General features: G+C 34.6%; 1 protein-coding gene across 2 annotated transcripts in view; it reads left to right on the top strand.

Annotated features, from left to right (window-relative positions):
* PTPN12 (protein tyrosine phosphatase non-receptor type 12) overlaps positions 1-12,754 on the top strand; it is an 80,201-nt gene that overhangs the window by 34,819 nt on the left and 32,628 nt on the right. Inside the window, exons 3-8 of one of the 2 annotated variants that reach the window (XM_076364196.1) lie at positions 2,846-2,922; positions 3,963-4,058; positions 5,094-5,132; positions 5,928-5,999; positions 8,599-8,658; positions 11,653-11,795. In XM_076364196.1, the coding sequence (XP_076220311.1) occupies positions 2,846-2,922; positions 3,963-4,058; positions 5,094-5,132; positions 5,928-5,999; positions 8,599-8,658; positions 11,653-11,795 (487 nt within the window). The remainder of the gene's footprint in view (positions 1-2,845; positions 2,923-3,962; positions 4,059-5,093; positions 5,133-5,927; positions 6,000-8,598; positions 8,659-11,652; positions 11,796-12,754) is intronic. The other variant, XM_076364188.1, reaches the window with a different exon arrangement.

Genomic DNA, 12,754 nt, shown 5'->3' with positions numbered 1-12,754 from the left:
AGCTTTCTCAGAAGTGTTAGGAGGTTTATAACCAATTTGAAGTTGAAAATGGTCTTAAGCATCATTAGCTTTCATTCTCAAAATGTGTTCTAGTAATAAGATCAGTGAATTACTGTGTGTTTCAGATTGTTGTATACTGGTGTGTTCTGTTTTTCTAGTGCTGGAATTTTTGCTGTTTATCAACGCTTGGAGCAATGCTTCCAGCAGTAAACTTTGCCCTAAAGCCACAGGCCCTAGGTTTTTTAATGAGGTGGGCATAGCGCTTGCTGCTGCAAGGAAGGAAAGGCACATGTATTCAAATTTTGCTGGAGGATCTATGTATAACATACATCACATTTTGAAGAGTAGTGTGGTACTAAGCTCAACTGCAGCAAAATAGTTAAATATCATTAGGGGTTTTGTTTGTTTTGTTTTTTTAGTTAGGAGGAAAGGTTTAATGGATGGAATGAAAAAGAGGGGAAGTTGTTATTGTCATCTTATTATTAAGAGTTATTATACTCTTTCTTCCGTGCTGGCATTGTGGTAGATCATGAACAATACAGCAAAATCTTGGTAGCATGTGGGCTGAATCCATGAGACACTTAATAGCTGGTACAGTAGTGAATGGCTGCAACTGGAGTGGTAGATGTGCTTTTCTTTCATCTACATAAAAATAAAAACTGAGTCATTGGGATCTGAAAGGGTACACAGATCACAGTGGGGAAAATGAGCAAACCTCAAAGCTGGCATTGAGGAAAATTGAAGGTATATTTTCAGTTAAAGCAAGTTTAACTTCAAACATCCAAAGGTTCCAACAATAAAGTGATGGGAGACCAGCTTGACAGAAATGAAAGCCAGGAGATGTTTTGGAGGAGGAAGGGGGATGATACTTTGCCTATCTCTCATAAATCCAGAAAAGAACTTACAAATGTACCTTAATCGGAGATTAGTGCTATATTTATCAGAAATTGTTACTGCTACCAGAGAGATCAGTACCTCAATGCTAACTCAACACTGGCTTCAGAGTAAAAGATGTGTGCATGTTCACATTACAGTTTACTAAGCCATCCTAAATGATGAAGGAAACGTGGTGTTCACTGGTTACCTGAAGACACCAATTAGTAATTGTGACCTGAGCCTTTAAGCTATATATAAATATCCAAGCACTTAATCTTTTGAACCTGGAACCGGCAATGGAATTTTTCTTGGAGAATTCTATTCCTGACCTAAAACTCTGAAAGAGCTGAGCTGTGGCAGATACAGGCAGGCTGGAAACGTTGACATTTGGAAACTAGAATTTTTGATCTACTGTGCTGGGAGATAAGAGCCCTTATTAGCCCACAACTTTAATTCATCTGATCTGCCATTTAAAAGTAGGTTTTAGTATTAAGTCTGTGACACCATTGCATGCTTATAAAGTGTTCTCACTTTTACATTATAGGTATGACTGTAATACTATGTAATATGTTTTAAGGGTTTCTCTACGTCTTTATGTGAGAGTGTGTTGTCTTTAGATCTGTGATCTAAATGTCTTGTAATCTACACTTCTGCTCTTTTAGGAAGCATTACATGGTAACACAAACATTTTTTGCATGTTATCAGGACTCTGGCAGAAAATTTCGCCATCTTGGAAGCAAGTATCTTGGAAGCTTTTTGAAAGAGCTTTCTGTATAGAAATAACTCTTAGCATGTACTTCTTGTGGGCACGGTTCCCTGTTTTATTACCAGTGATGTTTTGACAAAAAAAAAAAAACCCAACCAACCATACTTCCTCTTTTTAAATAGACTCATTCTTTATGCTTTTTCTTTAATTTAGCCTTAATAAAAGTTTTAGCTGCTGTTCTGTGGTTGAGGAACTGACCCTGGGAGCAGAAAGTAACAGAAATTGCTCGAGCATATGCTGTTTCTGCAGATACTTCTGTTCCCCAGTTCGAAGATAATTTTTTTGATCCAACTAAAACAGCCTGTATTATAGAGATAGTTTGAATGATTTTTATGTGATAGCTAGGAAGTGTTGGTAACAAGAACAGCTGGAACCTGCCAACCACCTACCCTCCTCCTTAGTAAGAATCATCAAGTTGTTTCTGTATTAAAGATGTACTTAATTTTTTTTCAATGCCAAAAAGAATTCCAAGATGTTTAGTTTATTCTGTCAACAAGTAATAAAGGCTATTTTTAAGACTGCTGAGGATTTTGGTCTCCAAAGATCTGCTGTTTTTATAAGAAGCTTTCTCTGAGGCAGTCAGTAATGCTTGAGGCAGAAACTTGAAATGTCAAAACCCCCTAAATGAAGGAATCTGCTGCTTCTAGTTCAGAAGTGCCCCAGCAAAGTGCCTAGCCCAGTGTTTAGGGGATAGAAGTCAGTCTGTGCCTGAGCAATAAACTCCAGTGCATGTTTCATGTTGTAATACTTGATGGAGTCCTCCTTGGCAGAGACTTTAAGACCTGACGGCTGCTTTAATTATGCACTGGTATTTTATTCTTTCTGCTTTCTGTAAATGTGCCTTTAATTCTGACTATCATGATCTGTGTTAATATTGTGTAACTACAATTTTGATTACTTCTGATGAATTGAATTTTGTCCCTTTGTAATGAATCGCTCTTGGAACTCCAGTAGTTGGTACTCTGTAAACTTGAGCATCTGAAGCACATACCAGTGGGAGCTACTCTGCTTATCCCTACCTGAGTTGGTTTACCCGTAAATTAAATTAACTGACTGACTTGCTTGTGTGACTTACCTTTGGGAAACATTCTTTAATGCTTAATTTCTTCTATACATATAATATGTACTATATATATTATAGTTACTGTTACATATTGATTTACATTCTTGTTTTAAAAAAAAAAAAATAAATTCTTCTTGTAGTTGATCATAGCCGGGTTAAACTGACCTTAAAAACTCCCCCACAAGATTCAGACTACATCAATGCAAACTTTATTAAGGTATGTATTACTATCTTAACAGTTCTTAAATTCTTTTTAAGCTTTTATTTAGTATCAGTGCAGTTTTAATATTATAGTCTGAGATAAGAATTTAAAGCTATGAGGGAAGATTTTCTTTTATTATGGCTTGAATAAATTTGCAAACATGATGCCATTTATAAAGCAATTTTTAAAGTTATAATATTACTCTAAGTGTAAGTATAATATAAAATACCTCATTTTAAAGTGACAGGCAACCAAATTGGAACTTTATACCATAGGAAAATTCAGATATGATTATGTTAGCAGTTGACAGTGTTAAAAATACCAGATTTTGAGAGGCTGTTTTTAGGGATCATAAATGAGGCGTTTGACAAGTTGTGTATGTTAATATGCACTTCTTGCTGTTCATGGCAGAAGTGTGACAATGGAATTATATCTAACATGCTTAAAGAGAAGCCAGAATTTGGCTAAAAGCCTGTTACGCTTTTGTTTCAAAGTGTGAATACCTTGGGCTTTCCTTGTAGCCTTATTCTGATGCTGCTTCTACACAGTAATGCTTATTCAGAAACAGGTGTTCCTATAAATCTCACTTCTTGAATGTTTAGCTTGGAAAGCTGAATGTAAATGTCTTCAAGCTTTATATAAAACAAATTTTAAAATTTTGGATTTTTGAAATGTATTATTGGGAGGGGGGAAACTTAAACTTGCTCAAGGGGATACTTTTTAGCAGAAAGATTTTCAAATTTTCATAATTAAATGTTTGAGTAACAAAGTAAATGTGGACTTAAAAGGAATCTTCAGAATCTGAACATACAGAAACTTAGTATTTTCTGTTATAGTCTCTGGCAGCACAGTAGCTGTTATAATCTTGGGCCCCCTTGAAATCATCAGCAAAATTCCTACTAATGTAAATGGGACTCATATTTCATATTCACCCTTCCTGTTGTATCAAAACCCCCTGATATTCTAATTTTACATGATTATAATCTAAAGCCTTTTTTATTCAGTGCAGATAAATTTTCTTTATAAACATTACTGGTTCCTTTGTGCAATCCTAGGGAGTACATGGGCCAAAAGCATATGTTGCTACCCAGGGACCATTAGCAAATACAGTAATAGACTTCTGGCGGATGATATGGGAATACAATGTTGCCGTAAGTACCTACTTAAAAACAAAAATTGGGTATTATCTCATTTCATGGCACAATGTATCTTTTACCTGAGCTGGCTATTGTTATCAAAAATGTTGACAGTGATTTAGTCCATTTACTTCTTCTCAAATCTTGGTTTTGTAGTTTAAATAGCATTCTATATATCATTAATGTTACTTACTCAATTTAATAATGTAAATTCAAAGTAATGATTTCATTGAATTACTGTGAAATCATGCATATTTATGAATAACTTGGTGCTTGGTTACATCTATCCTGTAGGAGACCTTACAACTCTGACTTAATGTGGACTGACAAAATCAGATACAGAAGCAGCATGTGAAACAAAAAAAATAAAGGCCTACCTTTCTATTTATGCTAATTTTGGGTTATTTATTGGTTTATATATTCTACATCTGTTTAAACAGCTATTGTCAGGAGTTAACTTTTAAGTAGTGTTAAAATTGGATATGTTCAACAAATTATTTTTGAAAATATTTTTTTATCACACTTAAATCATGGTTACTTATTGTAACAAATAGCTTACCTGTTGGTGCATTTTTATTGTGCTATTCACATTAATGTATCTGAAATAGCTTCTTTAACTAAGAAATCAGATTCTTGGTTTTTTAAATAGGTTTTTGCACCTATTTTAAGCAGTCTGTCATTTTAAGCAAATGTACCTATGTTTCTTTGAGTTGGCAAATGGTTCTATATTTTTATGATTAAGTTTAGACTTTACAGTCAGGCTGAATAAATAAATAAGGTATTTGTACAGGATTACAGTGAATTCCAATTAAGTAGCCTTAAAATGTTGTATTAGCGTTGTAGATTATTTTGTGCAGGATAAAACTTGGGTACTATTTTAGAATTAAAAGAGCGTGCATCTGCAGGTAGGAAAAAAGTATTAATTAGTCTCTTCAGTAGTAACCAATTAAGGAGTATCAGTATCTGCCCAGATGGAAGCAAGCAGTAAAGTGTTGGTGAATTTACTTGATCTAAAACCAGCTAACTTCAAGCATCTTTCTTTCTTTTCAGATAATCGTAATGGCCTGTCGAGAATTTGAAATGGGAAGGGTATGTATACTAAATGCAAAACTAAATGAGCATTGCCCATGCAGGGCAATATGCCAATACCTGTGAAGCTTCATATGCTAAATCCATAACTGTAAAAATAATCTGCCAGATTGAATGAGAATGCCTATCCTTATATTTGTATGCATAGAAAATAGTGAATGCGACTGCTTTTATTTGCTTCATTTATAGCGTTACATTATTATTTAGGTGTCATCTCAGTGGAATATTCATGTTTCTATACAGAACTGTACCAATGGTCTGTTTCTGGTTGTGTTGCTACAGGAAAAAATCTTGCTCTTTGTGGGATGTAGGCCAGCTATCAAAATCCTGAGTCCTTCAGAATTTCCTGTCAATTGACACAGTTGCAATCTATCTTTTAAATGTCTCTGCTATATTCTTATGATCTGAGAAGGAAAAAAAAATGTGGTCCAGAATTGTGAACTCCAGACTTTCAGAAAAACTAAATTAGCTCTCATTGCTTCCCTCTATATGATGCGTGCTTGCGCGTATGTAGGCAGTCATGAAGCTCATGTCTTAATTTGCAAAGTGTCTTTTGGCTGTATTTATTGGTCATCTGGGTTTTTGGTTTTGTTCTTCTTTTGGTATCCAAAAGAAAAGACATTTTACTGTCTTAAAAGACGTCCAGCAAGGCACCAGTAGGCAGATGTTAAGGAAAAGCACTGAATAAGAGAAAGAATAAGGCATTTGAGATTATAATTTTGTCTGCTCTGTTTCTGTTAATCATCATCTTTCAGTACTACACATGAATTAAATTAGGATTCTTTGCTTTAACAGAAAAAATGTGAACGTTACTGGCCTCTTTATGGAGAAGCAGCTGTAACTTTTGGACCATTTCGTGTTTCTTGTGTAAGTATAAAGCTTTATAAATTAATTTTGAAGGATTTAATGCTTTTGTAACTTAAAATAACTGTTCAACAAACAGTTTGTATTACAAAACAAATGATGGTTTTAATTGTTTGGTACCAAATTTTACACAAAGACTCTCAAAGGAATGCAGTGGAAAACAATGTGTGTATCTAAGCTGTGTGTTTTTTTGAATCTTCCATGATTTTTTTTTTTTTTAAAAAAGTAGGGAACCTGTGTGCCTTGATACATAAAAAGATACAAGACCGTTTCTTTAGCTTTACATGATGTAGTTTTGAATATCTGTATCATACTCAACAAATGAAATACTATTCATGCAGTTGTTTCTCTCCGTTATGACTTGTGTGTTCTGGCTGTGCATGAGAAATAAAAGTAACACTGGAACAGGTTATTTTCTTTAAGTTACATAAAGTTAATTAGCATGAATAAAGAAAATGGAAACTAAACTCCTGATTTTTTTTAACTTGTTTGTTGGTTAACAGATACAGGTTTATTTGAAAATACTTCCTTTGCTTCTATTGTTGCTTTTAAAATCAAAACAAAAATAAGTAGCAGATCACCATGAGGTCTGGATCTTTTCCTGGAGAATTCCTGGGGGCTAACTGTCAAGTAAGCTATGATTCCAGAAAGATGGAGGAAACCTGAATGTTTCCACTGCATGTTGTGTCAGTGTTATCAGGAGTTCTGATCTCTGAGCATAGCTACTAGAGCCTCTTCCAGTTTTGATACTTGCTCATAAATGGTAACGTAAGTATTTCTGGCAGATCAGTAGGCAGGAAGAGGGACTGTGAATATCTCCTACACCAAGCACAGCAGGGAGTTGAAAGTAATCTTTCTTTTGGCACCTGTCATCTCAGCATCGCACAAGAGTATACTCCAATGGGTTTGTGCAATCATCTTTCCTCGGTAGAGAAACATGGATAGTAAAAGAAGTCATGGTGCAATTACCATTTCACAAAAAGGGACCACTTACATAGCAGAAATTCACATCATTGTGATGTTTTAAGGGTATGGGTGAGGATATGGTGTGTGGGAGCATAGCCCCCAAAATCAATATGATCAGCATTCCTTCGGTGTGGGATAGTATCCAGTTGCCTTTGTACACACCTGTTTATGTGTCTTTATTTTTAATCTTACCACCTGGTAGTTTAATCAGGTTCTATTATGTTCTGTTAGTTACTATTAGGATATGAATGAAACCTGGCATTAAAGTGTTGAGTATAACCATCATCAGTGTAAGTGATCTTACTGTGAACTTTTTACGCTGGACTTCATGATTGGCCTTAGCTGTTCACTTATTCTAAAACAGTGGAACTGATCCATTCCAAATTGATCTCAAAACTTTTTTTTTCTTGTCCTTAACTCAAAATTACGTGGGTTTGGACAGGAATTGCTGCTATTTTCTAACTGAAGTGCTTTAAGGTGTTCAGAAAGAGCTAACATGCCAGTTTATTGAGCTATTCTTAATTCTACTTTGAAATAGTCTACCAAGAACTAAGTACACTTCAAGTTCATCTTGTCAGGAAAGCATATACTTACAAATTTTAGTCTATAAAGGTTCTGCGTAGCCTTTTCCTACCTTAAATTGATTTAAACATTGGCTTGTGGGTTTGGTTTTTTGGTGTGTTGGTTGTTTGTTTGTTTTCCCCTGTACCTAGTGGGTGATGGTCACATACCTGGCAAGTATTTGTGAAAAGGGATTGTGTGTACATTTGTACATTGTAATTGACTTATCAGCTACAGCTGAGAATGTATTACCTTTGGGTACAATGGTATATATGGGCTCCATTGCTGCTAGCTATGCACTATCTCCTTTAAACCTGCAAGGTGTTGCAATTGTGTTCTTGATGGAAAATGGTAAATTCTCAGTAGCAGATAGGAACCACATTGAAACATATGCAGTCTCCTAAATTCACTGTGGGAAGCTGTAATGCTAAGCTTTTAAAGGCATCTTGAAATTGTGATATTACTGATATTTTAAGTACAGTAGTATTGTTTGGTGTCTACAGTATGAACTTTCCTTGATGTTCCAAAGGCATATTTGAAAATTCTGGGAGCCTAAAGCTATGCTTTTTGGCCACAACCAAGATAATTACAATGATCCATTCAGATGCACCCTTAATTGAAAATAACAGAAGGGGAAGAAATGAAAGGAGATATCACAGGATAGAGTGATAAGAGGCTAAAGCTTATACAGCAGAAGCATTATAGAAGGATGGCTGTGGGAGGCAATCTGTAAATTAAATAAATGTATGGAGAAATAAAGCAAAAGAAGTACTTTGAAATACTCTTACAAGGTTTATTGATGGTTTCAGGAGCAGGCTAGACACTGGTTTGAAAACTCACATTTTTATTTTAAGTAAAAGTAACATCTTTCACAGATATCTTGTGTAGCAAGCGAAGTTGCTGCTATTTTAAAATCAATGTTTTGTTTGCCCATCTTTTGGGGAAAACGTAGGTACAAAACCAGTAAATTAAAAAAAAAAAAGACACCTGAGTTTAAAGTTTGGCTTTTTAGTTATATCAGATATGCTGCATATTGATCTTTTCTTCCAATTCATTACTGTTTTCTCATGTTTAGGAAGCTGAGCAAGCAAGAACAGATTACTTCATTAGAACATTATTACTTGAATTTCAAAATGTAAGTATACGATCACTTCTGGTCTCAACTTTAATGGTTGCTCAAAGGTCTCTAAAATGATACAATGGAGGAAACTCATGAAAATATCGTCATTTTTTTAGGTGCTGATTCTGTGTGTATGTAAATCATTAAGTTTAGAAGTGATGTTAAAAGCTCGGTATATAAGGAAAGAGTAGTGAAGCTCTTGTCTTTTATACGTGTTCTTGGTTAGCCAAAGGTGTGATGGTCTTCAATAGCATGTGTTAACAACTAGAAAGCTTCTGTCACCCTAGGAGAATTTCAGTGTTTACCCCAACTGAAAATATGATGAGAAATGGAATCAAACTTGTCAAAAAAACCTGTTTCCTCTAGTTAGCTTCTTTTTGAGTAAAGTATGTGTACTTGTTAGAATTTGCCCTATGCTTTCATTTATTGTCAAGAGGGTTTTACAATGTTAAAAGATATTTCTGATGCCTGTTCATATACTTATACTGCCAAATAAAAATAAAGCAAGAGTGACAACAACTTAGAGATTTTTTTTTTTTTCCCCCCAAAGTTTCTCACTCTAGCTTCTGAAAAGTTACTCTTTTTGGAATTGAAGTATATATGAAAAATACAGAATGTTCCTGATTAAATTGAGTTGCATTATCTTTTTGCTTGGGGGACTTCTGCATGGGGGACTTGTATGTAATATATTCAGGGGTCAAGATAGAAATGTACTTTTAAAAGTGAGCTCAAGACTTGGGAATTCTTGATGATTTGATATCCTAGTGTTCAAGATATAGAACTGTCTTACCAGACAAGTATTCTGGTAAACCAATTCATTTACACTGTTTGTTAAGCTGGCAACTGTAAATGGTTACAATTAGTCTCTTTATGGAAGAAACTGAGTTTATTCATCTTAGTGAAAACTTATGACACAAACTACTGTAAAACAGAGACCTACTTCATAAACTGAGTATGTTACGTTAATTGTGAAAATTGTGATATTTTCAGTGAAATAAAAGCACTTGCATTCTCATATAAGTGTTAAGAATGAATGATTTAAGCCTTTCTTGCAAACTTATACTGAAGTGTCAGATTTGAGGTGACTGTTTATTTTTCTGAAAAGCAACTGCCAGTAAATAAAAATAAGTGTAGAGCTGTCCTGCAAAAACATGAAGGTTGGCAGTCTGTTTTACAGAATATCTGTCATTTTAATTGGCATCCTGTATTACGAAATGATTTATTACAGGTTAGTCTCACTTACGGTTATGTTTTCTTTAGCAATGCTTTGTTCCATTTCAACAACTGATATCACGACAGTTATGAAAACTGTTTAATCCTCAGGGGGATAATTTTGGGGGGTAATCTTTTGTCTGCAGTAGCTTGCTAGGTGCTTGCAGTCGGATGCATGAATTTAATCAGTTCGTTTCTATTGGTGTGTCTTGAATGCTCATAACTGACTGTGCTGTGAAACTTTTTAGATAGCAGAAATTAACTGCATAATAACTGTGGGGTTTGCAACATTTTTTTGATATGGTGCACTTACATTGATATTCAACTTATGTTAATTATCTTGTTAATCCTTTCAGTCATATTGTTCCTTAAAGGAACATAAACTTTGGTCTCTTTGCTAAGACCAAAGCATAGTGCAAACTGTAGCTTTTTGTTACTACTTAGTTTTTATGTAGTACACAGGCATCCTATAAAAATTGACTGGAACAGAACTCATGGAAGTCAAGTAGCTAAACGTGATTTGCTAGTATAGTATATGCAAGCAAATATAAATTAGCTACAGTTTCTGAAGTAACCAGTTCTCATGATATGCAGGTATTAAAAGTCATGTAGGTTCTGCTTTGGGGTTTTTGATATCTTTTCAGTTCTGTTTTTGTCTCTTTAAATGTAGTTAAGTGGAAGTTCTTGGTGGATGTTAATAGGCAGCTGTAAGTTTTCTTCCTCCTTACTGATGGCATTGGTTTTACATAATCAGTTGGATTTTTAAGATTTCTTTTCTTAGGCTGGATTTTCTCTTGTTTTTACAAGCTACAGCACTTCCACAGGTCTGGCAAAAGTAAAGCATCAAAAATAGTTGGTTCAATTGGAGTATATAAATTTCCGTGCTCAAGACACCCACTATGTTGCTTCTCAAATAACTAAACAGAAGGTAGCATAGGTCTTGAAACTTGTAACCTGTAATGTTGATCAAAAAATTCATATGCCTCTCTAGTACATTATATATATTATTTTATATATATACTATTACTCTAGTATACAGGGCATACTAGAATCCAGAGGTGTGACAACAGCATGGAAAGGTGCAGTAGAACTAGCTATACTGCGGATGGTTTGGATAATGGTGAGAAAGAGGATTTGGTCGTTCAGGGATTCAGGTAGCTGAGTAACTAGGCTGTTCTAAAGCCTGCTTCTTACTTGTTTTTAGTACTATTGTAATGTGAGCTAACTAGAATAAAAGTGTACCTACTGTTCTTGCAAGTGTGATCCATATTTAGATATGGCCTGAATTATTTCTCTCGTTCTTTTATTTTCCCTCTCTGTGTGTGTGCACATCCCCACACACACTTTATTTTGTAATGTGACAAAGCAACAACAAACACCACCCCCACCTGCATTTTTTTCCCAATGTAAGTTACTGGAGTACGATTGGAAAAAGAACCTTTCATGGTGTTCTTCCCCTTTCTTTCTCCCTTTCAAAGTTTTAAAACTGTAAGGACAGAGAATCTTTTAACACAGTGCAACATTGTGGGTCCTTTAACCCATATATTATAGAGAGGTGCTTCTGTGAACTGTCCCATAGCGCTTTCTCCTATGCATTAGCAGCACTCAAAATACTACTTCAGAAATTCCCTTTTGTTTTTAAGTTGTATAAGCTGTAGGTTTTTTTTAATACAGTAAATGGCTTTGCTTGTCCACGCTTAATCATGCAAAAAGTGAAGGTTCATAGAACTAATTATTTCATACAAACTCCTCAAATACGTATTATCATTAACACCTTTCTCCCTCCCTCTCCCTTAGGAGACTCGTAGTGTCTATCAATTTCATTATGTTAACTGGCCTGACCATGATGTCCCTTCGTCTTTTGATTCTATTCTGGACATGATCAGCTTGATGAGAGAATACCAGGAACATGAAGATGTACCAATTTGCATACACTGCAGGTATCAAATATATTTATTTTTTAAGTTTATATACATTTTAATTTTTTGAAGTCTAGACTTTTGGTATGAGATGCACTAGTTTGATTCTAAATCAGAATTTATTTATTTATTTTAGTTTTCTAAAAAAAGAATATTTCCTCATGTCAAAACTTGGCTCAAAATCATACAGTCTTCATTATCTTAAAACTCATGCCACAGTGAAATTTTGCTTCTGTTTCAGTTTAAGACAGAATATCCATCAGAATAGAATTAGTCTTTGAAAGGGAAACCGTTTTGTGGTTCTTAAGACATTTAAATCCTCATTAGGACAAAATAGACTTTGAAGATCATTGCAAATCAGATATGGGAGTGAAGGCTCCATTCTCAATAGGAGAGACTACATAGCAGGTGAATCACTACCTAAGAAATTTTCTGTCTGTTTTCTAATATGACAAAAATATCTCCAATCAGCAGAGAAAAAGCTGTAGTTTCCAGTTGGTAGGTCTTTGCTTCTGAGCAGCAGGTTCATCTTTGACCTGAAATTTGGCTAACAGAAGGACTGTTGAAACTAAACTGCCATGAAAATGTTTTGGTGAATTGACAGTTTCTGACAATTTCTATGGAAAGTTCTTACCTATGATATTTGATACTTTTTAAAGCAACAAAAGTTAATGTATTATATGTCAGAAAAACTGAATTCAGATTCATAAGCCAGGAAATGTTAAATTGTTGGGGCTTATCAACTCTTTAGAGCTTGGTTATTCTCTTAAAGTGTATAGCAATCTGCTGTCTTTAACGGCATTCTTTTTTAACTTGTCACTCTAAGTAATTGAGGTCTAAAACCATAAAAAACTTACTTAGCACTGAAAACCATTTCACTTTGTCCTGTTTCTCTTGAATGTCTATACAGTTGAGAAGGTTGGTTCTTTACAACAGTATAATTATAACGTAATAAATATGTATTATAACTCTTTATGTGT

The sequence above is a fragment of the Aptenodytes patagonicus genome, chromosome 1 (genome assembly GCF_965638725.1).
Source record: "Aptenodytes patagonicus chromosome 1, bAptPat1.pri.cur, whole genome shotgun sequence".
In the NCBI taxonomy this organism is placed as follows: Eukaryota; Metazoa; Chordata; class Aves; order Sphenisciformes; family Spheniscidae; genus Aptenodytes; species Aptenodytes patagonicus.
Note: the sequence above shows the minus strand (reverse complement) of the source record. Positions and strands in the feature narration are given on the sequence as shown.